The following is a 23,352-nucleotide window of genomic DNA, read 5'->3' as shown; positions in this document are numbered from 1 at the left end:
CAGAAAGACTGAAGCCTCTAGTAAGAGCGCTTCAGTTTTTCTGCTGGGGACACGGATCGGTGATCGGGAACCATGCTCCCGTTCACTGATCCCAGGGCTACCGGGGAACAGCAGCACTGGGGCGCACCCACGATCGTGCGCCAAAGCGCGGCACCGCAGCCGCCTGGACGTGAGCATCACGTCCGGGAGGCTGAAATGGTTAAAGACCGCTAAACGTTGAATGACAAACAAGGCATCTGTGCTTCTACCTATCTGCCTGCTGGATGCCACCCCCTCCTCCCCTCTCCATTGAGCAGTACAGGCTGTTCAGCTACAGCAACACACCATGGGCTTGATTCACTAAGCTGTGATAACTGTTACCACGGTCGTGCTAGCGTTTTGCGTGCAAGTAACGTTTTTCGGCCGCGATTTTAAGTGCAAATTGCTGTGCCTGAAAGCTATACACACCTCCCGGACCGCGGGAATCCAATGATGTGTCATAATGTGTCTGTATGCATGTTGGATTCATTAACAAGCTGACACATCATTGCATTCCAGGGGTTCTGGAGGTGCGGCTAGCTTATAGGGACAACAAAGGATGATTTGCATATTCAGCAGTGATGCATTGTGGGGGACATCATATGCTCACTCCAACGTGAATAATCACAAATACCTTCTGTATTAAGAAGGCAAATGTCTGTTTTGCTTAGCATTTTAGTAAGAGGGCTATTTGATCTCTTTCAGCACCCTACACACTCCTGGGAGTTCTGGTTCACCATGGGCAATCTGTAACTCTTTCATCTTTCTATTTCCTTGGTCAGATCTCTTTATACTTCCTGTAGCAGCTCTCTGTGCATCACTGCATCTGCAGACCTCAGCAAGCGCTGAGACAAGACCTCAGCCACCTCAGTGCTGGTTTAGTAAAGTTGAAGAATACAGAGAACCTGAACTGAGAACCTGAACTGAAAATAAAAACCATACACAGGTCATACTTCCCTCCTGTGTAGTATACTTCTCAATCTCTTTCTCCTCTCCTGCGTCCCATTTGTCCACTGTGATCAATGGAATTCTCCGTCCTCCATTTTAAAAATGGTCATGACCCCATAACTGCTTCCTGGTCAGCACACTGTTAACCTTATCACCCACTTGAGCTATAGGGAAACACGGACATTACCTTGCACATTCAGTTGTACCTGACAGCTGCTGATATATAACTGACAGCCACTGGTATATTTCAGTTCTGACAAAATATTGTCAGAACTGGAAGGAATCACTGTAAGAAGAAAATGGAGACCTTCTTAGAGGAACTGACGGTGAGGTTAGTATGTAATATTCATTTGCAGCTACGTCATGTGTTTATCCTACCTAATAAAACCCCTGTGTCTCTGCGTCCCATGTCCGTCTGTGTGTGTGTCCCTGCTTTGCGCTACTGCGCATGTGCCGCAGGGACCGCATTGTTCGGACGGGAGCAGGGACAGCCAGGGGGCTGGGGTGGGCACGCACTGACAGGTGGCGGCGGTGACAGACCTAGAGCCCGTTACGGGCTAAGGTCCTTAGTTTTAAATCATTTTACTCGCTTCAGGTTCCCTTTAACAACAGAAATAAGTGGCTGTTGTATTGTGGCAACAGTCAGAGCTGACCCACGGATGGGCAATAAATGAGATGAAGAGTAAAGCAGTCACTGCAGCACACTGACAGCTGAGCTCCTATGGAGGCTGCTAAAGCTCAAATAAATCCCAAACTGAACAAGGCAAATTCAGAAAGCGGTCATGCTGATTTGTGGAAAAACTACACATATTCACTTTGGAACTGAACTCATCAAATGAATAGAACCCCATTCCGTAGTTCCCCTTCCCTGTGGCCCTGCACCTCTCAATGCCGGCTTCAGACCTCTCCTTCCTGCCTAGTTCCCTCTTGGCAGATTGAGGTCTTATGCCTAGTACACACCATACAATTTTCTGTAAGGCTGGGTACACACGGTGCGTTCCCGCACTCGATGCCCCGCTCGATTCCCGGCCGCTCGACTATTTCCGAGCATTTCCAATCACGTTTCGATGATTGTTAGGTCGATTCTTATGTAAAGTATGCCAAATCGACCTAACGATCCATCGAAGCGCGAATCGGACATGTCGGAAATAATCGAGCGGCCAAGAATCGACGGGAATAGAGTGAGGCATCGAGTGCAGGAACGCACAGTGTGTACCCAGCATTAGATTTTTCTGTTAGATTTTCTGTAAGATTTTTCTGTAAAGTACTGGTAGAGACTGGTCATTATCTCTGGTGCATTGTCTTCTGGTTATCTCCTGCTGAGTAGAACAATACTTAATTGCTAAGCAGATAGATGGTTAGATAGATAATTTCCAACATTTTGGAAATTATCTATCTGGCAGGTACATCTAATGCTGGGCATACATGGCGTCGAGGGAGGCTTATCAATTGAGCCTGATGGCTCGATTGATAATATCGGACGTGTCCGATCACCACGGGGATCGATTCTGCGCTCGATCCCCGAGGGCGGACAATAGCGGCGAATCGAGCAGGAAATAAGAAGCGACGGCAGGGACGAGCGGGAATCGATCCGAGTGCACGCGCGGACGCGGCGGGAGTCGATCCGGCGGCTAATCGAGCCGCCGGATCGACTCATGTATTCCCAGCAAAACAGAAAATCTTACAGAAAATTGTATGGTGTATACTAGGCATTACATTTGCTAGGCAGCCACTTCCTGTTAAGTATAAGTCCCGCCTCCTCCAGTAGACTCATAACTTCTTCTGACTATCTTTGTCAAGATAATATCACATGGTCACACATGGCTGCCCCGCTGGGATTATGAGGTCAGGGTGATATGGGGGCTGCCATATTTACTTCCTCTTAAACAAGGCATGTTGCCTGGCTTTCCTGCTGATCCTCTGCCTCTAATACTTGAAGCCACAGACCCTGAACTAGCATGCATGCAGATCAGGTGCTCTGACTGAAGCCAGGCTGGATTAGCTGCATACTTGTTTCAGGTGTGTGATTCAGAGACTACTGCAGCCAGGAAGATCAGTTGAACAGGCAGAAAACTGGCATTGTTTAACAGGAAATAAATATGGCCACCTCCATAATTCTTCCTCCAGCACAGGAAGCAGAGCCACCTCTGGGCGTACTCTGGAGACAGTCCGGGGTGTGGACAGGAGACAGCTGACCTCAGCGATGGAGTGTTCCTCTCACCTGGACGGCGTGTTCCTTGAAGAATCGCAGGGCGTGTGCGAACACCTCCAGCGCCTGCACCTTCTTCCCGTTCACGGCCTCCAGCTCCGTCCTCATGGTGAGATCCTGCGGGAGACAGCGGTCATCATTAGCAGGGCTGGGCCACTCTAGACCAATACCATAATGGCTCGGCCCGTTATGTCACACAATGGTGCTAACTCATAGCACGGCCGCACTATGTTTCGCATAAAACTTTACTCGCGCTATAACAAATGTTTGGCCGCGTTCACGTGTCGCAACACGTACTTTTGCGCGCGTTGTGCCGTGTGAATGTGTGCAAACGTTTGTTATAGCGCGCATAAAGTTTTATGCCAAGCATAGCGCGGCCGTGTTAGGAGTTAGCACGGCTTTGTGAATCAACTCTGTTTCTTAAAGTGGATCCGAGGTGAACTTTTACTCATTGCATAATTGTGTTCCTTTCCTATTGTTTATAGGGCATTCCTCAAGCCAAATACTTTTTTGTTTTTGTTTCAATGCTCTAATTCCCTATAAACTAAAAAAGCCACGCCCACAGGTTTTCAGAGAGCCTTGGCACTGTAGCAAGGGCTTATGGGAGCTCAGTCTGGGCAGGAGGAGGAGGTGTTACTAGCCATTGATTTCAGAGGCAGAGGGGAGGAGGGGGGTTAGGTTTTTTTTTACAGGCTGAGTGCTGATGGTGCAGATAAGCCTGCCTGTGTGTAATGTTTACAAACAACATGGCCGCTGTCATTGTATCACAGGAAGAAATAATCATATTCTATTTAAGCTGTTTGCAGCTAGATTTGCTATGTAAACTATGTAAACTTTAGGTAAGATATATAGATAAGTTACTTGTTATAGTTAGTTTTTCACTTTCTTTTTAAAATTGACTTTTTGCAATGTAATGTCTACTAAAACAATCTTCCAATGTTAATCCACAGACTGTTAAGAATCTCTAAAACAGTCTGAAAACTCGTGATGAGATTTCCCCACTTCCTCTCTGGACAGGAAATGAGGGAAATCCTCACGGTTAGCAGTAAAAATGCAGAATTCCTAACACTTCCTAAATTATCCTAAACTCACATAAAATTTTTTTGTGAGGTTGGGCTTTGATCTCAGAGCTGAGTGGGGAAACAGGAAATCAGTGGGCTCATGATCGGTGGAAGGTTGGGCACCGCCGTAGCCACCCATATAGATAGCGGCTATGGGGGGAAATTTGAGCACCCGTGGTACCCGATAAAAAGCTGGCACACCCAAAATGCTACTTGTAGCCGCATTTTCCTTTGCGGTTGGTCTGGCGCCTAAGTTTACCCCCATAATCGCTATTTATATGGGCGCCTGAGGCAGCGACTGCAAATTTGCAGGGGAGTGTGTTTTAGGAGATTGGGGAGGTGGTTATGTCTAGGTGTGCAGAGAATGGTTAAGGTTAGGCTTGCGGGGGGTTGTTAAGATTAAACATTGTAGGAGGGGCTAGGGTTAGGCTTGGGGAGGCGGTTAAGACTAGGCATAGGGGATAAGGTTAAATATGCTGGAGATGGTTAAGGTTAGGTGCTGGGAGGGAGGGTAAGGTTAGGCGGGGGAGGCAATTAAGGTTAGATGTACAGGGGAAGGGATGGTTAGGTTAGGCATTGTGGGGGATTACGGTAAGGCATGTAATAGGGTGGTTCTGGTTGGGTGTCCAGAGGGGGTGGTTAACGTTAGGCATTGGTAGTGGGAGGGTTCTGTGTGAGAGTAGAAAGATCCAGACAATCCGCACACTGCGTATGAACCAAGTTCACAATTTAATCAAAACATCGTGACACAGGCCATTCCATCGACCAACGATTCGTTTCGGGGCCACGCAGGGTCCCCTGCGTGGCCCCGAAACGAATCGTTGGTCGATGGAATGGCCTGTGTCACGATGTTTTGATTAAATTGTGAACTTGGTTCATACGCAGTGTGCGGATTTTCTGGATCTTTCTATTGACATTTGCAATCCTGCACCTCCAGGGTAGGTGTGCAGTTCCCCCGTGGATCTTGCTGTGTGAGAGTAGGGTTATATTTAGCGATAGTAAAATATCGGTATTTATAACCGATATTTTACTGTTGTCATTAGCACTGCAAATTTAAAATTGCCTATATTCTACTATCGGCTATTTCCGGGCGCCCTTTTTTCATGTACATACTGAGCTAAAGGGATTGCTTATTTATCCCTGCAGTCCCTCTGCTCTCTGCTATGGTGTTATGGCTGTTATGGTTCCCTCCAACATCCATCCCTGCAGTCCCTCTGCTCTCTGCTATGGTGTTATGGCTGTTATGGTTCCCTCCAACATCCATCCCTGCAGTCCCTCTCCTCTCTGCTATGGTGTTATGGCCGTTATGGTTCCCGCCAACATCCATCACTGCAGTCCCTCTCCTCTCTACTATGGTGTTATGGCTGTTATGGTTCCCTCCAACATCCATCACTGCAGTCCCTCTGCTCTCTGCTATGGTGTTATGGCTGTTATGGTTCCCTCCAACATCCATCCCTGCAGTCCCTCTGCTCTCTGCTATGGTGTTATGGCAGTTAAGGTTCCCTCCACCATCCATCCCTGCAGTCCCTCTCCTCTCTGCTATGGTGTTATGGCCGTTATGGTTCCCTCCAACATCCATCACTGCAGTCCCTCTGCTCTCTGCTATGGTGTTATGGCCGTTAAGGCTCCCTCCACCATCCATCCCTGCAGTCCCTCTCCTCTCTGCTATGGTGTTATGGCAGTTAAGGTTCCCTCAACCATCCATCCCTGCAGTCCCTCTTCTCTCTGCTATGGTGTTATGGCCGTTATGGTTCCCGCCAACATCCATCACTGCAGTCCCTCTCCTCTCTGCTATGGTGTTATGGCTGTTATGGTTCCCTCCAACATCCATCCCTGCAGTCCCTCTCCTCTCTGCTATGGTGTTATGGCCGTTAAGGTTCCCGCCAACATCCATCACTGCAGTCCCTCTCCTCTCTACTATGGTGTTATGGCTGTTATGGTTCCCGCCAACATCCATCACTGCAATACCTCTCCTCTCTGCTATGGTGTTATGGCCGTTAAGGTTTCCTCCAACATCCATCACTGCAGTCCCTCTCCCCTCTGCTATGGTGTTATGGCCGTTAAGGTTCCCGCCAACATCCATCACTGCAATCCCTCTGCTCTCTGCTATGGTGTTATGGCCGTTAAGGTTCCCGCCAACATCCATCACTGCAATCCCTCTCCCCTCTGCTATGGTGTTATGGCTGTTAAGGTTCCCTCCACCATCCATCCCTGCAGTCCCTCTCCTCTCTGCTATGGTGTTATGGCCGTTAAGGCTCCCTCCACCATCCATCCCTGCAGTCCCTCTCCTCTCTGCTATGGTGTTATGGGCGTTAAGGTTCCCTTCAACATCCATCACTGCAATCCCTCTCCTCTCTGCTATGGTGTTATGGCCGTTAAGGCTCCCGCCAACATCCATCACTGCAATACCTCTCCCCTCTGCTATGGTGTTATGGCCGTTAAGGTTCCCTCCAACATCCATCCCTGCAGTTCCTCTACTCTCTGCTATGGTGTTATGGCTGTTAAGGTTCCCTCCACCATCCATCCCTGCAGTCCCTCTCCTCTCTGCTATGGTGTTATGGCCGTTAAGGCTCCCTCCACCATCCATCCCTGCAGTCCAGTCCCTCTGCTCTCTGCTATGGTGTTATGGCCGTTAAGGTTCCCTCCACCATCCATCCCTGCAGTCCCTCTGCTCTCTGCTATGATGTTATGGCCGTTAAGGTTTCCTCCAACATCCATCACTGCAGTCCCTCTCCCCTCTGCTATGGTGTTATGGCCGTTAAGGTTCCCTCCAACATCCATCCCTGCAGTCCCTCTCCTCTCTGCTATGGTGTTATGGCCGTTAAGGTTCCCGCCAACATCAATCCCTGCAGTCCCTCTGCTCTCTGCTATGGTGTTATGGCTGTTAAGGTTCCCTCCAACATCAATCCCTGCAGTCCCTCTGCTCTCTGCTATGGTGTTATGGCTGTTAAGGTTCCCTCCAACATCCATCCCTGCAGTCCCTCTGCTCTCTGCTATGGTGTTATGGCTGTTATGGTTCCCTCCAACATCCATCCCTGCAGTCCCTCTCCTCTCTGCTATGGTGTTATGGCCGTTATGGTTCCCGCCAACATCCATCACTGCAGTCCCTCTCCTCTCTGCTATGGTGTTATGGCTGTTATGGTTCCCTCCAACATCCATCCCTGCAGTCCCTCTCCTCTCTGCTATGGTGTTATGGCCGTTAAGGTTCCCTCCACCATCCATCCCTGCAGTCCCTCTCCTCTCTGCTATGGTGTTATGGCTCCCTCCTACATCCATCCCTGCAGTCCCTCTCCCCTCTGCTATGGTGTTATGGCTGTTATGGTTCCCTCCAACATCCATCCCTGCAGTCCCTCTCCTCTCTGCTATGGTGTTATGGCTCCCGCCAACATCCATCCCTGCAGTCCCTCTCCTCTCTGCTATGGTGTTATGGCTGTTATGGTTCCCTCCAACATCCATCCCTGCAGTCCCTCTCCTCTCTGCTATGGTGTTATGGCCGTTAAGGTTTCCTCCAACATCCATCCCTGCAGTCCCTCTGCTCTCTGCTATGGTGTTATGGCTGTTAAGGTTCCCGCCAACATCCATCCCTGCAGTCCCTCTCCCCTCTGCTATGGTGTTATGGCCGTTAAGGTTCCCGCCAACATCCATCACTGCAATCCCTCTGCTCTCTGCTATGGTGTTATGGCCGTTAAGGTTCCCGCCAACATCCATCACTGCAATCCCTCTCCCCTCTGCTATGGTGTTATGGCTGTTAAGGTTCCCTCCAACATCCATCCCTGCAGTCCCTCTCCTCTCTGCTATGGTGTTATGGCCGTTAAGGCTCCCTCCACCATCCATCCCTGCAGTCCCTCTCCTCTCTGCTATGGTGTTATGGGCGTTAAGGTTCCCTTCAACATCCATCACTGCAGTCCCTCTCCTCTCTGCTATGGTGTTATGGCCGTTAAGGCTCCCGCCAACATCCATCACTGCAATATCTCTCCCCTCTGCTATGGTGTTATGGCCGTTAAGGTTCCCTCCAACATCCATCCCTGCAGTTCCTCTGCTCTCTGCTATAGTGTTATGGCTGTTAAGGTTCCCTCCACCATCCATCCCTGCAGTCCCTCTCCTCTCTGCTATGGTGTTATGGCCGTTAAGGCTCCCTCCACCATCCATCCCTGCAGTCCAGTCCCTCTGCTCTCTGCTATAGTGTTATGGCTGTTAAGGTTCCCTCCACCATCCATCCCTGCAGTCCCTCTGCTCTCTGCTATGGTGTTATGGCCGTTAAGGTTTCCTCCAACATCCATCACTGCAGTCCCTCTCCCCTCTGCTATGGTGTTATGGCCGTTAAGGTTCCCTCCAACATCCATCCCTGCAGTCCCTCTCCTCTCTGCTATGGTGTTATGGCCATTAAGGTTCCCTCCAACATCAATCCCTGCAGTCCCTCTGCTCTCTGCTATGGTGTTATGGCTGTTAAGGTTCCCTCCAACATCCATCACTGCAGTCCCTCTCCTCTCTGCCACGGTGTTATGGCCGTTAAGGCTCCCGCCAACATCCATCACTGCAATACCTCTCCCCTCTGCTATGGTGTTATGGCCGTTAAGGTTCCCTCCAACATCCATCACTGCAGTCCCTCTCCCCTCTGCTATGGTGTTATGGCCGTTATGACTCCCTCCAGGTGACGCAGAGGACGGGCTGACAACTCACGCTGGTGCTGTGGATCTTCATCTTGAACTTCTCGAAGTAGAGCCAGTCTCGGGCCTCCTCGGGGTCCAGGTCGTGGTAGAAATCTCTGGCCGTGTAGCCAAAGCTGTGGAAGGTCTTGTCGGGTGTCAGGAGCAGACTGGTGGGCGTCTTCTGGTGGGCCACGCCCGGGTCACCTCCCTCCCACTTCCTGAAAAGCAAGAGCAAGAGTTACCGTTGTGCTCGGGAAGAGTAAGATAAGCTATGAACAGGCTCTAGAACATACATGTCAAACTCCGGCCCGCGGGCCTTATTTGGCCCTCAGAGCCATTAAAATTGGCCCTCAAGTGGTTTCCCCACTTTCCATTATGTTTGGCCCACTCTAGACCACCAGAGAAGCTATATTGGAGGTGAAGCCCTAGATCACAAGGGAAGACATATGGGTAGGTAGGGGGAAAGCACTAAACACCAGGGAACTGTATCAGGGAGGGTGGAGGCCACCAGACACCAGGGAGCTGTATAGGGGAGGGTGGGGACCTCTAGACACCAAGGAACTGTATAGGGGAGGGTGGGGGTTTCTAGACACCAGGGAACTGTATAGGGGAGGGTGGGGGTTACTAGACACCAGGGAACTGTATAGGGGAGGGTGGGGGTTACTAGACACCAGGGAACTGTAAAGGGGAGGGAGGATCACTAGACACCAGGGAACTGTATAGGGGAGGGAAGACCACTAGACACCAGGGAAGTGTATAGGGGCGGGTGGAGGCCTCTAGACACCAGGGAACAGTATAGGGGAGGGTGGAGACCTCTAGACACCAGGGAACAGTATAGGGGAGGGAGGACCACTAGACACCAGGGAAGTGTATAGGGGAGGGTGTGGGTCTCTAGACACCAGGGAACAGTATAGGGGAGGGTGGAGGGCTCTAGACACCAGGGAACTGTATAGGGGAGGGTGGAGGGCTCTAGACACCAGGGAACTGTATAGGGGAGGGTGGGGGCCTCTAGACACCAGGGAACAGTATAGGGGAGGGTGGAGGCCTCTAGACACCAGGGAACAGTATAGCGGAGGGAGGACCACTAGACACCAGGGAACTTTATAAGGGAGGAAGGTGGCCAGTAGACATCGAGGTTGGCCCGCGACTTGGTCCCAGTGTACAATTTCGACCCACTTTGTATTTGAGTTTGACACCCCTGCTTTAGAACTTTAGAAGGTCATTGCCTGCACAACCTATTTTTGCGAGTGGCTCGGTACAATGTGGCAGGGTTAGTGATACCAGCAACTAGGGGCTGGATCACACAACGTTATATTCAAATGAATGGAAGCATTTTTAAAATAAGGGTGACAGCAGTTGGCATCATTTGTATAAACGTCCAGACATCTTGTCTCGTCTTAAACGCTACATGTAGCATCTAGAATTCAGTTGCTTTTGCTAACATTGCAGTTGAAAAGCCAACAAATGGTGCCAAGAAATCGCCAATGCTGTTTGTCGCTTGGCAAAGGCAAATAGGAATAAGCATCACAATGAGGCCCTCAAAAGCCCAGCAAATGAAACGCTGTTGAAAGACCTGTAAGAACTTTAAATGACGTCAACCACTTCAGCCTGCGGAGCAATTTTCCCCTGTCAGCACTCCTCCCATTTATTTGCCAATAACTTTATCATTACTTATCGCACCTTAATGATCTATAAAAAGGCTTTTGGGGGGTAATACTTGTTTTCAGGAATGGCTTTCTTTTCTATGTATTTTAAAGGAAAGTACAAGGAATAAAAATGAAAAACACACCATTTCTCCAATGCTACTACAGATAAAACCCGCACATTTTATTTGCCCACTTGTCCCGGCTATCACAACATTTACATTATGTTTCTTCTATAGTGTATGGTGAATTACTTATTTGCTAAAATAACAGTAATATATTCTCATAACATACATATTAAAAAAGCTCAGGCACTAAAGTAACTATTTATGTATTGTTTTTTAACGGTATTTTATTTCTTTTTAACTGGTGTTTATGTTTGATATTTAGTTTTTACTTTATTTTTACTTTTTTACTTTCATTTTACTTTTTGGCCACTAGATGGGGCTATGCACTACCCTGGAAGTTTCCAGGAAGTGTTCAATTTTTTTTTTCTATACATTTTACTTTCACTTTTATGAATCAACTCGCCTCCTGATTCTAAGCATGTTTATTCATTCATAGGCACTGGGATTGGCTCGGGGAACAAATGTTCCCCTTCACCAATTGCCGCCATGTAAATCCCCCCCGTGAATTAGGGGCAGGAGCACTCGCCTGCTACAGCAACACTGGATGCGTTTACGTGTCCAGATAGACTAGAGCGGCTCCAATCTGGAAGACTATAGTTGTCAAGATAGGATTACGTGGTTAAAAGCTTCACCTCCACGTCCATGTGGTACAGAACAGGCTACTCAGAAGTACTCAAGCAGCATGTCTGTACAGCAATCTTTTCTCAAACTGTCAGTATCACCTGAATGAATCATCAGTTACAATCATCACCCCCATATCTACCTCAACAGGTCCTAACAAGAGCCCAGATAAAACATCACAGCTAAGAGCAAAGAGAAGTATGTGGAAAAATGGAGGAGTGTAATAAAACAGTCACAAAAGCCAACCATATACCAGTCTCTACAGAGAGAATATAAAATGGCCCAATACCTGGAACCCTCAAGAGAGGAAAATCCTGAGTGTCTACAGATTGAGTGCTCACAACCTCGAAATAGAGTCTGGGAGACACAGAAAGACATACAAACCCAGGGAGGAGAGACCATGCCAACACTGTGAGCAGAAGACCATCGAGGATGAAAGCCACTTCCTGCTGCACTGCCCCAAATATACTGCAACCAGGGAAACCTTTCAGAAATTGATAGAACTATCTCCAGACTTTCACACAAGAGAGAAAAGTCTACATTCTACTGGGAGAGGAGGAATTCACAGTGACAATCGCTGCACACTACGTCAAAGCATGCCACAGACTGAGAGAAGGAATCCACAGTGACAATCACTGCACACTATGTTACAGCATGCCACAGACTGAGAGGAGGAATCCACAGTGACAATCGCTGCACACTATGTTACAGCATTCCACAGACTGAGAGGAGGAATCCACAGTGACAATCACTATGTCACAGCATGCCACAGACTGAGAGGAGGAATTCACAGTGACAATCGCTGCACACTATGTCACAGCATGCCACAGACTGAGAGAAGGAATCCACAGTGACAATCACTGCACACTACGTCACAGCATGCCACAGACTAAGCGGCGGAATCCACAGTGACAATTGCTGCACACGATGTCACAGCAGGCCACAGACTGAGAGGAGCAAGAATGAACTGTAAACCTAAACATATTCACAGACTGCTTACCTGTTATACCTCTATCCTTCCCCCACCCCCAGGACTCAGCCCTTCCATGTCCCCCATTTCTCATTGCTTTGGCAATGCCTGTATGTGTCTTGGTCATGCCAATAAAGCTATCTTTGATTTGATTTGGGACGGCGAGCGAGAGACGGAAGGTGGAGGTAGAGGGGGGTATTTGGAGACAGACATGGCAGCAGTTCTCTGGTTTATTGATAAATCGCACATTCCAGCCGTCACTCACTATGAAGTCATCCCCCCCTCGCTCATGTTTTTAATTAAACCTGTCTGGCCAGTGGTGGGATTGGTGAAATCGGAGCCGGGCCTCTGATATGAAGCAGAGGTCTGTCTGCGGATCGGTTACACGTCTGTTTCCACTCCTCTAAACTCCCGCCACTTATCACAACAGCGTACGCCGCGATATTATATAACGCCAGCCACTCGCCCGGCCGGATAACATCTATAAATAACTGGAAACACGCCGCGGCCTGCGCCAGCCACCTTCCACGCCAGGATAGAGTGTAACGGGATTCTCCCAGGGGTCCCCTGTTCATACACGGCTAGAGGGGCTCCCCGATGCTGGGCGGAGACTCCTGCGGAGGGTCGGAGAGGATGGAGACAAGGCCAGCGCACATTCCAGCGTCCCCAGGCCACCGCCAGACTCCACAATCCGTCCATAGCCGACTCGTGCTGGCTCGGGAAACAGATGTTCTAGAATAAATTATAACGTGCTTCCAACAATTCTGATCCAACTCTGCTGAGCGATATTCCAGAGCTCCTTCAACATTCCGCTATCCGCTGTCCCAATCACATCATCAGCAAAGTAATTACGGAATGCAAGCACCGCTATAAACAGACTGCACATCCTACTAATATAATAAATGGGAAACTTCGGATGTTTGGATATTTGGATGTTTGTTACTTGATCACGCAAAAACGGCTGAACGGATTTGAATGAAATTTGGCACACATAGTATAAAGTATAGGATACTTTTTATTCCCATAACCAAAAAGTGGGCAGAGACAAATACAAATTTCACTGGGAAAAATGTAAACTGCAGCCATTCTTACACTGTTAATGGTAGGGTTCTCAAACTTTGCACAGTTGGTCACTGGGTGACTGGGATTAATATTCAGAAAAGTGGGTGGAGCCTACAAAAGCCAATCAAAATTCACCTATTGATTTTCAAGGGGAATATTTCATTGCTACCATTCTTACACCATTAATGGCACAAGCCTCAAACCTGGTACAGTTGGTCATTGGGTGACTGGTGTTCAAATTCAGAAGAGGGGGTGGAGCCACAAACAGCCAATCAGAATTGTTTCATTTCAATGCAAATTATTGATGCTAAAGACCGCAAAGCTCACAAACTTGGTCATTGAGTAATTGTGTGATAGGGTTAGAAAAAGTGGGCGGAGCCAACACCAGCCAAAGACATACCGGGACACTCTAGGCAATCATCTAGTATGTACTAAACCTACCCTAAACCCTTGTGTCGTACCCCTCAAAACAATATTTTTAGGCCCTTATATATCCCCCATTTATTTTTATTTTTCCCTGGTCTGGGGGCCTTTGTCTAACTGTAGAAACTGTGCAATGCCAATAGTTACATAGTTACATAGTTATTTTGGTTGAAAAAAGACATACGTCCATCGAGTTCAACCAGTATAAAGTACAACACCAGCCTGCTCCCTGTTGATCCAGAGGAAGGCGAAAAAACCCTTACAAGGCATGGTCCAATTAGCCCCTAAGGGGAAAAATTCCTTCCCGACTCCAGATGGCAATCAGATAAAATCCCTGGATCAACATCATTAGGCATTACCTAGTAATTGTAGCCATGGATGTCTTTCAACGCAAATAAAGCATCTTAGCCCACTTTAAATGCAGGTATAGAGTTTGCAATAACGACTTCCTGTGGCAATGCATTCCACATCTTAATCACTCTTACTGTAAAGAACCCTTTCCTAAATAAATGGCTAAAACGTTTTTCCTCCATGCGCAGATCATGTCCTCTAGTCCTTTGAGAAGGCCTAGAGACAAAAAGCTCATCCGCCAAGCTATTATATTGCCCTCTGATGTATTTATACATGTTAATTAGATCCCCTCTAAGGCGTCTTTTCTCTAGACTAAATAAACCCAGTTTATCTAACCTTTCTTGATAAGTGAGATCTTCCATCCCACGTATCAATTTTGTTGCTCGTCTCTGCACCTGCTCTAAAACTGCAATATCTTTTTTGTAATGTGGTGCCCAGAACTGAATTCCATATTCCAGATGTGGCCTTACTAGAGAGTTAAACAGGGGCAATATTATGCTAGCATCTCGAGTTTTTATTTCCCTTTTAATGCATCCCAAAATTTTGTTAGCTTTAGCTGCAGTGGCTTGGCATTGAGTACGATTATTTAACTTGTTGTCAATGAGTACTCCTAAGTCCTTCTCCAAGTTTGATGTCCCCAACTGTATCCCATTTATTTTGTATGGTGCTAGAACATTAGTACGTTCAAAATGCATGACTTTACATTTGTCAACATTGAATTTCATCTGCCATGTATTTGCCCATATAGCCATCCTATCCAGATCCTGTTGCAATATGACACTATCTTCCTGAGAGTTGATGATTCTGCACAATTTTGTATCATCTGCAAAAATAGCAACATTGCTCACTACTGCATCTACTAGGTCATTAATAAATAAATTGAAGAGCACTGGACCCAGTACAGACCCCTGTGGGACCCCACTGCTAACAGTCTCCCATTTTGAGTATGATCCATTGACCACAACTCTTTGTTTTCTGTCCATTAGCCAGTTCCCTATCCATGCACACAAACTCTTCCCCAGTCGTTGCATCCTCAACTTTTGCACCAGACTTTTGTGTGGAACAGTGTCGAAGGCCTTTGCAAAGTCCAAGTATATCACATCTACAGCATTCCCAATATCCATATTAGCATTCAGTGGCGTAGCTAAGGAGCTGTGGGCCCCGATGCAAGTTTTACAATGGGGCCCCCCAGGCACTCTATACATAACAATTGATACGGCGCACCAAAACCTGCCAATGGCAACTGCAGTGTCAGAGGTGCAAGAAGGGGATGGGGAAGAGCTTGTTAATGTTTACCACTACTCAATGTATATATAGAAGTGATTATTATGAGCACAGGACCAATAGAGAACTAATACTGTAGTTGAGGAAGGGCCCTTCGGGGCCCCTCTGGCCCAAGGGCCCCGATGCGGTCGCTACCGCTGCACCCCCTATTGCTACGCCCCTGTTAGCATTCACTACCTCATAAAAGCTGAGCATGTTAGTCAAACAGGACCTGTCTTTAGTAAACCCATGTTGATGCTGAGAAATAAGATTATTTTCTACTATGAAGTCATGTATAGTATCTCTTAGTAACCCCTCAAATAGTTTGCATACAACTGATGTTAAGCTTACAGGTCTATAATTTCCTGGATCTGATTTTTTGCCCTTCTTAAATAATGGGAAAACGTGGGCTGTACGCCAATCCACTGGGACTCTGCCAGTTGCAAGAGAGTCACAAAAGATAAGATAAAGGGGTTTATCTATAACTGAACTTAATTCCCTTAGGGCCCGAGGATGCATGCCATCCGGGCCAGGTGCCTTGTCTATTTTTAATTTATTTAGTCTTGCCTTCACTTCTTCCTGCGTTAAGTATTTAATATTACAGTTAGAAGGTTGAGACTCTTCCGCCTCTGTAGTTTGCAACAGTGCTGTTTCTTTTGTGAAGACAGAAGCAAAGAAAGCATTTAATAACTCTGCCTTACCTTGGTCATCCACCATTGAGTTCCCACCCTCATCCTTTAGGAGTCCTATACAGTCAACCTTTCTTTTTTTAGAGTTAATGTACTTGTAAAACTTTTTTGGGTTAGATTTGATATCCCTAGCGATTTGTTTTTCAGCTTCAATCTTTGCCTGCCTAATTTCTTTTTTACAATTTTTATTGCACTCCTTATAATTGCTTAGTGCAGCCTCGGTCCCCTCCTGTTTTAAGACCTTATAGGCATTCTTTTTCCTCTTCATTTTATCTTTAACCTTTCTATTCATCCATAGAGGCCTTTTTTTATTCCTAGATATTTTGTTTCCATATGGGATATACATACTACAATATTGAGTATAAGTTTAAAAGCTTGCCATTTCCCTTCAGTGTCTTCCCCTTAGTAGTAGATTATCCCAGTTCACCAAACTTAGTGCCTGCTTAATTTGATTGAACTTTGCTTTTCTAAAATTCATAGTTTTAGTGGTCCCGCTGCCCCGTGGCCTATCAGTCACCAGATCAAACATTATCATGTTGTGATCACTATTTCCCAAATGTTCTTGAACCTGCACATTTGATACATTATCTGGTCTATTAGAAATGATCAGATCCAGTAACGCATTCCCCCTAGTTGGTTCAGTTACCATTTGAGTCAAGTAATTGTCCTGTAGTGCTGCCAGAAATCTGCTGCTTTTACCAGGGCCTGGGAAGTTTTTTTTTTATTTAGCTACAGTAACAAGCTCATCTCAGCATGCACATAACAGAAAACTTCCTATTTCGGATAAGATAAAGACACTATGACCAGAGGGTAATTGAATCTCCCCCTCCCTTTGTAGAGTTTACACAATGATGTAAGCCTGTTATCTAGGTGATGTTTGCTGTGGGAGGGACAGTAAACTGTGGCAGTAGGGAGAAAAAATTAACGCTGACCTAAGTTGGAAAAAAAAGGCGCTGAAGTGATGTCACTTATGGCATCACAGAGAAACAGTAAAGATGGAAACCAGCAGAAGTATTTCTTTTTTCACATATATCACATTTCTCTTAAATCTGACAGTGAACACTAAAAATATCAGGATAGGTAAGCTAAGTAAGTAATTTCTTATTGGATGATTTTTTTTTATTATTTCTTCAGGTAATATGGAGTTTTACCCCACTTAAACATTTTTTTTTATCCCACTACATTATTTGATTCAGATTCCCTTTAACCAGTCTTCCCTCCCTCTGTTTGCTGTTGCTGCAGCCGGTCTCCAGGCAATAGCTATGCATTTTTTTTAAAGCTAATGGGAACCCGTTTTAAAAAAAAAAAAAAGTCAGATACTCACCTAAGGAGAGGGAGGCTCTGGGTCCCGTAGAGCACTGCCTCTTCTCTCCCAGTGCCCGCTGCTGTCCTGGCTCCCCCGTAGCGGTATTCGACCATTTCGGTCAAATACCGCTGTTTCCCGGCCGAAGGGAGGCTTCGGAAATGCTTCGGGAGCCTGAGTGCTCCCGGAGACGGGCTGCTCTACACTGCGCACGCGCCCTCTATGACGCACTCGCGTGTGCGCCGCCTGTCTTCGGGAGGACTCGGCTCCCGAAGACTTCCGAAGTCCCCGTGGTTGTGGCTGTGAACGGGGAAGACAGCGCAGCACCGGGGCACCGGGAGAGAAGAGGGAAGGCTCATTAGGACCGAATCTTACCTCTCCTTAGGTGAGTATCTGCCTTTTTTTTTTTTTTAAATATGGGGTCACATTAGCTTTAATTTGATTTTTTTGCCCAAGAGCTCCTCTTGTGGCCACATATATATGAAAAACATTTATATGTAATATTTAACCACTTAAGGACCAGGGGATTTTGCTGTGATCTGTGCTGCGTGGGCTCTCCAGCCGACAGCACAGATCACTTTGCAGCCGGGGCGACCGGACTTCCCCCCTTTTTTCCCCACTAGGGGGATGTCCTGCTGGGGGGGTCTGATCGCCGTTGGCTATCTGCGTTTTGCGGGGGGGGGGGGGGGGGGGTGGTCCTCAAAGTGATCGGCGGCTCGCAGTCTGTCCACGGAGACAGCCTCCGTGAACTGCCATGGAAAGGCTGCTCGCCATGTAATACCACTTACGACCTGCCGACGCCTATTGGCGTTAGGCGGTCGTTAAGTGGTTAAAATGACTATGATAAAAACAAAATAAAACTATTTTAGCATAAACCTAAACCTGCTATAAATATGTATATTTAAAAAAAAGATATACGCTACATTCTCTATAAACTACTTTTCAGATCACTGAACAGAAATAAAGCTCCCTCGGTTTATTTAGCTTTATTGGTCTGCAGTGTTTTAGCGTTATTGGCCTGCAGTGTTCCCCGGAGAGCAGTCACCGGAAGCCTGGGAAATGGTGTAACAGCCGCCATCTGCGCTGCAGGTGTGACTCCCGGGGTCAGCCGAGGATACAGACCCACCGAGTACGCCAGATATATCCACACACCAGACTCTGCAAGGATCTCCAGGCAGGAGGAGTACATAAGGAATCCTGCAAACCTGGACTGAGTATATTAAAAGACTGTCTGCAAAGGAACTACTGTCTCTCTTCAGAAAAGTGAGAGAATAATTTATTCCTTAAAGGCAGGGATGGGCAAAAACTACGCCAGTGCGAATTTACGCATTGTAGTTCGCATATACGCACCGTAGTTCACAGGTGATGTTTCAAAACTACGAATTTACGCGTAGCCAACCACACTACATGCTAAAGCCAGCCTAGCATGTACCATTATGATCAATCCAATAGAAAAATGAGCTCTCTCTAAGGATTTGTAGCCAGGCATGGCCTTGCATTTTGTGTTCAACAGTTGTCCGAAGAGAACCCCAGATATCAGGCAGATTCATCTCTCTCTCTCTCTCTAGAAGGGATGGTCACCGCTTTCTGCGGAATTATATTTTCTGGAATTTTTAGGCGGAAATTGGTCATTCCGTTCCATTTGGTCGGAACGGAATTGCTTTTTCAATCTGGCGGAATTTCGAAAATGCTTGTGAAAATCTGCCGGTATCCGTTGATGGTTTTAAGCTGAAAATTCAGTTCAATGGCATCAAGTCCTAGAGAGAGAGAGACAGAGCTAATTTTTCTCTTGGATTGATCATAATGGTACATGCTAGGCTGGCTTTAGCATGTAGTGTGGATGGTGGTCTAGGGGGTAAGTCAGATACCTACTACACACTGAGACCTGGGTTGAAATCCCGGCCAAGGTATGTAAGCTGGCTTTTGAAAAAGTACAAATCCTTATGCTACTTTTTCTATTGGATTGATCATAATGGTACATGCTAGGCTGGCTTTAGCATGTAGTGTGGTTGGTGGTCTAGGGGGTAAGTCAGATACCTACCACACACTGAGACCTGGGTTCAAATCCCAGCCATGGTATGTAAGGTGGCTTTTGAAAAACTGCAATTCCCTACAAGAGGATGGATGGATGAGAGAGAGTGTTTTGTGTTTTCCGGAAAATTCCGCGGAATTCCGTTTGAGAGGTTTAGCAATTCCGTTCCGACTGCCGGAATCGGAATTGACCTAATTCCGTCCGGAATCACAGAATTAACAATCCTGCGGAATCCAGCGAGCATCCCTAGTGCCTAACCCTAAGACCTCCCCCTGGTGGTGTCTAACCCTAAGACCCACCCTGGTGGTGTCTAACCCTAGGACCCCCCTGGTGGTGTCTAACCCTAAGACCCCCCGGTGGTGCCTAACCCTAAGACCTCCCCCTGGTGGTTTTTAACTCTAAGACCCACCCTGGTGGTGTCTAACCCTAGGACCCCCCTGGTGGTGTCTAACCCTAATGCTGGGCATACACGGTAAGTTTTTTATTATCAATCGAGCCGCTGATGGCTCGATTGATAATATCCGACAGGTCCGATGACCCGCCGGATCGATTCCCCGCTCGATCCCCGTGGGCGGACAATAGCGGGGAATCGAGCGGCTGATAAGGAATGCCCGCGGGGACGAGAGGGAATCGATCCGGGCAGCCGCGGCGGAAGTCGATCCGGATTGCTCCATGTATTCCCACCCCCTGGTGGTGTCTAACCCTAAGACCCACCCTGGTGGTGTCTAACCCTAAGACCCACCCTGGTGGTGTCTAAACCTAAGACCTCCCCTGGTGATGTGTCTAACCCTAAGACCTCCCCTGGTGGTGTCTAACCCTAACCAACCCCCTGGTGGTGCCTAATCCTAAGACCCCCCCTGGTGGTACCTAACCCTAAGACCCCACCTTCCCGCCCGGTGGTGCCTAACCCTTAACCCCCATGCTGCCACAGACCCATGATGCGTGACAAAGAAAGTAAATTTAGGCGCTCGGAGACACAGCCGCAAAGCCATGATTAGCGGCAAAGAAGCTACATTTTTGCACCCAATAGAATTGCGGCCACTGAGGCATGTGGATATGCTAATTGCAGCATTGCATAGCGGGCGCAGAGCAATACTATCGGGTGCCTGGGCACCAAAATGTACCTTCTTTGCTGCAAATCAATAGCAGGCTCTGCTGTGCGCCCAAATTTCCTTTCTTAGCTGCAAGTCACGGCTTTTATAATAGGCAGCTATGGCAGCGCCTTTTTTACCGTGAGAGCTGATTCCTGATTCGAACAGTTCTGTCAAAACTATTCTGAGTATTTTCTTCCTTGTTAATGGCTTTAAAGGCATTTCATTGATTAGGTGTGACAATAAGGTTTAGCTTATTATCTCTGAATTGGGGGAATGCAGGATCGGTTGTCATGGTTACTCCCCTGGTTCTGTGCACTGAATGCTCCAGGGTCTCACCTCATCATGTGGATGGCCTCGGGGTCTTTGCAGAAGCTGAAGGCGTAGCCGCTGGAAGTTGTGCCAAAGTCGATCGCCACCACCACGAAGAACCGCGGCGCGCTGACCGCCCGGTGCTCGCTCCTCTGCAACACAAGACAACCGGGGTAAATCAATGTATCCATTGCAGTTATTATTAAATGTCCTACAACAGAACCATGAGGAATATTACATGAATTTCAGTGTACAGTGATTTGCATATCTCCCAACTTTTTAAGATGAGAAAGAGGGACACTTATGCCACACCCCTGATCACGCCTCCGCCACACCCCTAGTCACGCATACCATAAAGATTTCATAAGAAAAATATGTTGGTTTATAATTCACACCACACTGGTCCTTTCTATCCTGGTTCATTTTCCTTCATGTTAACATTTTAGAATTAGTAATACATCAATTTAAAGGATGGGAATAAAGTTTAGAGTCAAACATTTTTAGTAGAGAAATATATATAATTATATAGAAAGGAGGGACAAAGTCCTGAAAGAGGGACAAATGAGGAGGAAAGAGGGACAGAGGGACAGGGCTCCCAAAGAGGGACAGTTGGGTGATTTGTACAGTGCACATAAACCTTTTATGCATGAATCCTTTTTTAGTATCTTGTTAAATGGCTGCACCATGCTGACTTCCTGTGCAAATGTCACATGCAGCTCAGCTAGAGTGAACAGCTGTCTGTGTTCTGTCCAAACACCTCTCCTATCCCATAATCACCCACATAATGTAGTCATGGAGGACAAGGCCAGATTTATACTTTTTCTGCCTTAAAGGGAACCTAAACTGAGAAGGATATGGATTTTTCCTTTTAAAATAATACCAGTTGCCTGACTCTCCTGCTGATCCTGTGTCGCTAATACTTTCAGCCACAGCCCCTCAACAAGCATGCAGATCAGGTGCTCTGACTGAAGTCAGACTGGATTTGCTGCATGCTTGTTTCAGGTGTGTGATTCAGCCACTACTGCAGCCAAAGAGATCAGGACTGACAAGCAACTGGTATTGTTTAAAAGGAAACATCAATATCCCTCTTGGTTACGGTACCCTTTAAAGAGAAACTGTAACCAAGAATTGAACTTCATCCCAATCAGTAGCTGATACCCCCTTTCCCATGAGAAATCTCTACCTTTTCTCAAATGGATCATCAGGGGGCTCTGTATGGCTGATATTGTGGTGAAAGCCCTCCCACAGTGTGATGTCAGGACCATGGTTCTTACATCACACTGTGGGAGCCTTGTTGCATTGTTGGGAATCTGCCAAAAAGCAAGCAGCATCTCCTTCCAGTTACATCACCTGCCAGCAGTAAAAATGTCTCTATGTGATAAATGTCAGAATGTAAATCAGGGAGAGGAAATATTTTACAATGGGCCAACACTGACTAAATCATTTATACATAATAACTGTAAAAATAAAGCACTTTTTATTACTTTATTTTTACTGGAGTTCCTCTTTAAGGCCAACTTTTTGCAGCTTCCCTTCTATGTGCAACATCCCCCTATTCCTTCTGCAGCCCCCCTTCCCCCCCCCCCCCCCCATTCCATTCATGTACAGCAGCTTCCTTCAGTTATATACAGACACGTTGGACAGCAGCTCCCTGTCTCCATATGTTGCTCCTTATTTTCAGCCTCTGTATTCCATTTGCAGCCCCTTGTTCTATATGCAGCAATCCTTCTTCCATGTCCAGCCGCCCTTTGCCCAGCTGCTGCCCAAGGCCCGAGCCTTGGTGGCCTTTACAGAAATCTGGCCCTGATGGAGGAGCTGGGAGGGGTCTACACAATAGATGATCAAACCCATTATCTATTTTGTAGACCCCTCCCAGCTCCTCTTTGTCTTCCCTATCTAGTAACCGATTGGATACTTCTGTAGGCTCTGTAGCCAATCGGTTACTAGTCTAGCACCACAACTCCCCGCCTGAAAGAAAGCAGGGACTGACAACTACAAACAAGTATAATGCGCACGTTTATGTGCTGCTAATTCATCCAATGTTTTTAGGCAACCTGGTTTCTCTTTTGGTGAGGAAAGCCGTGCCAAAAGAATGTGCAGCGGGCATAGGCAAACATAGGGGGGGATTACAGCTGCCCAGAATCCCCCCTCAGACCAGGGCCGGTACAGTGTCTGGGGACAGGCACAAGTTGAGACACCAGAATATCTGCAGGTATCTTGCAGCTCACAGCACCGCCCCCTTTATTTTCCAGCTACAGTTGACTTTTGACTTTGGATGGAGCAGCAGGGTGTGTACAGAGCATGAAGCAGCAGTGTGTATACAAAGCATTGAGCAACAGCGTGTGTACAGAGCATGGAGCAGCAGCGTGTGTACAGAGTATGTAGCAGCAGGGTGTATACAAAGCATTGAGCAACAGCGTGTGTACAGAGCATGTAGCAGCAGTGTGTGTACAGAGCATGAAGCAGCAGTGTGTATACAAAGCATTGAGCAACAGCGTGTGTACAGAGCATGGAGCAGCAGGGTGTGTACAGAGCATGAAGCAGCAGTGTGTATACAAAGCATTGAGCAACAGCGTGTG

General features: G+C 47.2%; 1 protein-coding gene across 4 annotated transcripts in view; it reads right to left on the bottom strand.

Moving 5' to 3' along the window:
• The window catches only part of HSPA12B (heat shock protein family A (Hsp70) member 12B), an 83,767-nt gene that overhangs the window by 23,955 nt on the left and 36,460 nt on the right, over positions 1–23,352 (bottom strand). For all 4 annotated transcript variants that reach the window (XM_068266236.1, XM_068266235.1, XM_068266234.1 and 1 more), the window contains exons 4-6: positions 20,801–20,925; positions 8,917–9,103; positions 3,188–3,292 (exon numbers count right to left, since the gene is read on the bottom strand). In XM_068266236.1, coding sequence (XP_068122337.1) covers positions 3,188–3,292; positions 8,917–9,103; positions 20,801–20,925 — 417 coding nt within the window. The remainder of the gene's footprint in view (positions 1–3,187; positions 3,293–8,916; positions 9,104–20,800; positions 20,926–23,352) is intronic.

Source organism: Hyperolius riggenbachi, chromosome 1 (assembly GCF_040937935.1).
Source record: "Hyperolius riggenbachi isolate aHypRig1 chromosome 1, aHypRig1.pri, whole genome shotgun sequence".
Classification (NCBI taxonomy): Eukaryota; Metazoa; Chordata; class Amphibia; order Anura; family Hyperoliidae; genus Hyperolius; species Hyperolius riggenbachi.
This window is presented reverse-complemented; position numbering and strand designations above follow the sequence as displayed.